We start from the raw sequence: 3,322 nt of genomic DNA, 5'->3' as shown, positions 1-3,322 counted from the left end.
CATGGCCAGCCTGAAAACAGCCATAAGACCCTCACCAAGGCTGGCCAGGCACCCCAGGGGGGACCCCCACCCTGAAGGAACTGTCACCAGCCAGAAAACAGCCATTAGCTCCTCACCCAGACTGGCCACACCCTCATGGGGTGAGCGTTACCGCTGGGGGGTGTGGCCAGCCTGCAAACTGCCATAAGCCACTCACCCAGACTGGCCAGGCACCCCAGCAGGACCACCCCCCACCCTGAAGGGGGTGTGGCCAGCCTGAAAATGGCCCTCAGCCCCTCACCCAGGCTGGCCAGGCACCCCAGGGGGAACTCCTACCCTGAAGGGGCTGTGGCCAGCCTGCAAACAGCCATCAGCCCCTCACCCAGGCTGGCCAGGCACTCCTATATAATAAAAGGGTAATATGCAAATTGACCCAACAGCAGAACGACTGGGAATGACTGGTCATTATGAAACACACTGACCACCAGGGGGCAGATGCTCAATGCAGGAGTTGCCCCCTGGTGGTCAGTGCACTCCCACAGGTGGAGCTCTGCTCAGCCACAAGCCAGTATAGCGGTAGCGGTGAGAGCCTCTCTCACATCCTCAGCAGCGCTAAGGATGTCTGATTGCAGCTTAGACCCGCTCCCCACTGGCAAGTGGACATCCCCCGAGGGCTCCCGGGCTGCCAGAGGGATGTCTGCCAGCTTAGGCCCAATACCCCGGGAGTGGGCCTAAGCCAGCAGGTGGTCATCCCCCAAGGGGTCCCAGACTGCGAGAGGGCACAGGCCAGGATGAGGGACCCCCACCCCAGTGCACAAATTGTTGTGCACCAGGCCTCTAGTCCTATATAATAAAAGCCTAATATGCAAATTGTTCGACTGGGAGTTTGACGTGCGCTGACCACCAGGGGGCGGTGCGGAAGATGGCGGGGCTGCAGCCGCTGGGACCATAGGAGATAGTTGGGCTCCCCAGGGGTTCCCACAGTGGCCAGTCTGCGAGGCCGGCTGGGAGAGAATGTGCTGCCGGCCCAGCTTCAGTGGCGCTGCTGGGTGGCCCAGAGGCCCATATACTCCACACCACGGCACCTGGTCGTGCTCACTACATCTCTGCATGGGGACTCAGGTGGAGGGGGGTGCATGAGGGCCCGGGGGCCCAGGTGCTTCTCAGGGCCCAGAGGTCAGCTGGGGCCGGCCCTTCCATGCCAGACGCTCGTCCTTCGATTGCCGGCCAGACCTAGGGACCGCGCCCGTGCATGAATTTTGTGCACCAGGCCTCTAGTTTATATAGAAAGCCAGAAGCCCAAGGAAAGCTAAAGTACCTCTAAAGAACAAATTGGATGAATATGTCAGTAAAAGGCATTATACATTAAGTATAAAGCCATGGCAATTATGTTAGTGTGGTATAAATACTGGACAGCTAAGAACTAATTCATTCACAGATGGCAACTTTATGTCAGCATTATAGATTTTTAGAGAGGATGGGCTTTTCAATGAACCATGCTGTGATAACTGATTATTCAGATCAGAAAAAAAGGAATGGAATTAACTTCTATCTCCCACTGCATTAAAAATTACGTACACCATTAAAAACATCTTTAAATCACTTATATCAATGATAATATAATGTCATTATATAATGATTTATTGACAAATGGAGAAGGCAAAATTTTCAGAGAAAAGAAAACATTACATGAGTAGATAGTTGATTTCTCTAAGGTTGGTTTCAAGTTAAAGATCATCCTATTAGGGAACTGGAAGGAAGGACAATGCCTCATGCAGGTGAGATATTTAGGTAGGGAACCCAACAGGAAAAAACAGAACCATAGCAACTCAGACCCATGAAAAGAGTGGGGGGAGTGTTAACCATGGTGGGGGCCTCAAGTATTTGAACGATGAACAATTTGGGCTCAGATAGCAATACTGTTCTCTATGAGGCTGGGCTTCAGGTATTCATAGGGAAGGTCTAGCTGCTCATTCCGGGCCACGATTTCCTTTTCCAGGTTGTCCAGATCAGCCTGAAACTGCCTTAAAACAGCCTTGGGCTCAGGGTCTGAGAAATACTCTTCTTGGTGATGCCCCAGTGGTACCTGGAGCAGAAAGAAAGGATCAATCATCTTCTAGTTCTAAGAAAAAGGAACTCAAACTCCAGTCCCTCACCCTAAAGTCTCCTTGTCAGCCATCAGTCCCCTCAGAGTGCCAGAGGTCCCCTCTCACCATGTCTGGCGGGGGCTGGCTAATGAGCGACGTGGCAATCACTTGAAGACTGGTCTGCCAGAAACTAGGCAGTGAGCCCATCACTGTGTCCATTGTGACATCTTCCTTGATGGTGGGTGGGGGCATCCGCATTGAGCCTGGGGCATTAGGGACCCAGGCATACCAGTCGAACTGGGGGAGGAAGAATCTGGAGTCACTCAGAAACTCTGATTCAGGACCCTAGACCCCAGCTCTCTCCCTCAAGTGTCCCCTAGCCCAGAAGCTTTCTCTCAGAGACCCAGATTTTCAGTTGTCCTGACCTGGCCCATGTTCACTGCTGCATGCTGGGCAGAGCATGTGAAGATGCACATGGTAAGGAAATGACAGAGCTGAGCCCGAGACTGGAAGGAGACAGGGAAACCTAGAGAAAAGAACAAAGCTTAGAAAGTGCAGTTCCAAAGGAGATAAGGAAGTAAATGCTGATATCTTGGCATGTCCATATATTAGAATTAGTGAGTGTTCATTCATTCATTTATTCAAAAAGTCATGAACTACTATGTACCAGACACTATACAGGCACTGGGAATATGTTGGTGGGCAAAACAGACTGTAGTAGTGAAGAATGATAATAAACAGAATAACTAAGTAAAATTACACAGTTTGTTAGATAGTGACAAGTATATAAGTAAGGCAGGAAAAGGAGATATGAGATGTAAAGGGGGTCGTTGATAATTTAGTCAACAGACCAGTCCTTGCTTTGCTGCTGACTAACTGTATTACCTTGGACTGACTTCTTAGCTTCTCTGAGCTGCTACTTTTTTTAAAAAATGAAAATAAAGATAATAGTTACCTTACAAAGAGATAGTCCATGAAGGTGGTCCATATAAACCCCCTCAGTCCATTATAGGTATGTTTATAAGGTGGAGAGTGGGCAGGGCCCCGAGGCTGGTTGGTCTAATATCCAGTGTTCGAAAAGTGGTTAAAAGTAACAGGAGAGAGGTAGACAACCCAAAATAAAATGGCAAAAAGGAATGACAGGTTCTACACAAAGGAGGATATCCATGTGGCTACTAAACCCAGGACAAGTTCCTTGGTTCTACCAGTCACAGGGAGAACACAACTTAAACTCATAATGTGAAAATTGAACATAT

General features: G+C 49.5%; 1 protein-coding gene across 1 annotated transcript in view; it reads right to left on the bottom strand.

Annotated features, from left to right (window-relative positions):
* Nucleotides 1-1,640: 1,640 nt before the first annotated feature.
* The window catches only part of LOC102755847 (arachidonate 12-lipoxygenase, 12S-type-like), a 17,783-nt gene continuing 16,101 nt past the window's right edge, over nucleotides 1,641-3,322 (bottom strand). Inside the window, 3 exon segments of the mRNA XM_015564712.1 lie at nucleotides 1,641-2,065; nucleotides 2,193-2,363; nucleotides 2,492-2,592. Of these exon segments, the coding sequence (XP_015420198.1) occupies nucleotides 1,886-2,065; nucleotides 2,193-2,363; nucleotides 2,492-2,592 (452 nt within the window). The 3' untranslated portion in view covers nucleotides 1,641-1,885.

This window comes from Myotis davidii, unplaced genomic scaffold (genome assembly GCF_000327345.1).
Source record: "Myotis davidii unplaced genomic scaffold, ASM32734v1 scaffold1561, whole genome shotgun sequence".
In the NCBI taxonomy this organism is placed as follows: domain Eukaryota; kingdom Metazoa; phylum Chordata; class Mammalia; order Chiroptera; family Vespertilionidae; genus Myotis; species Myotis davidii.
This window is presented reverse-complemented; position numbering and strand designations above follow the sequence as displayed.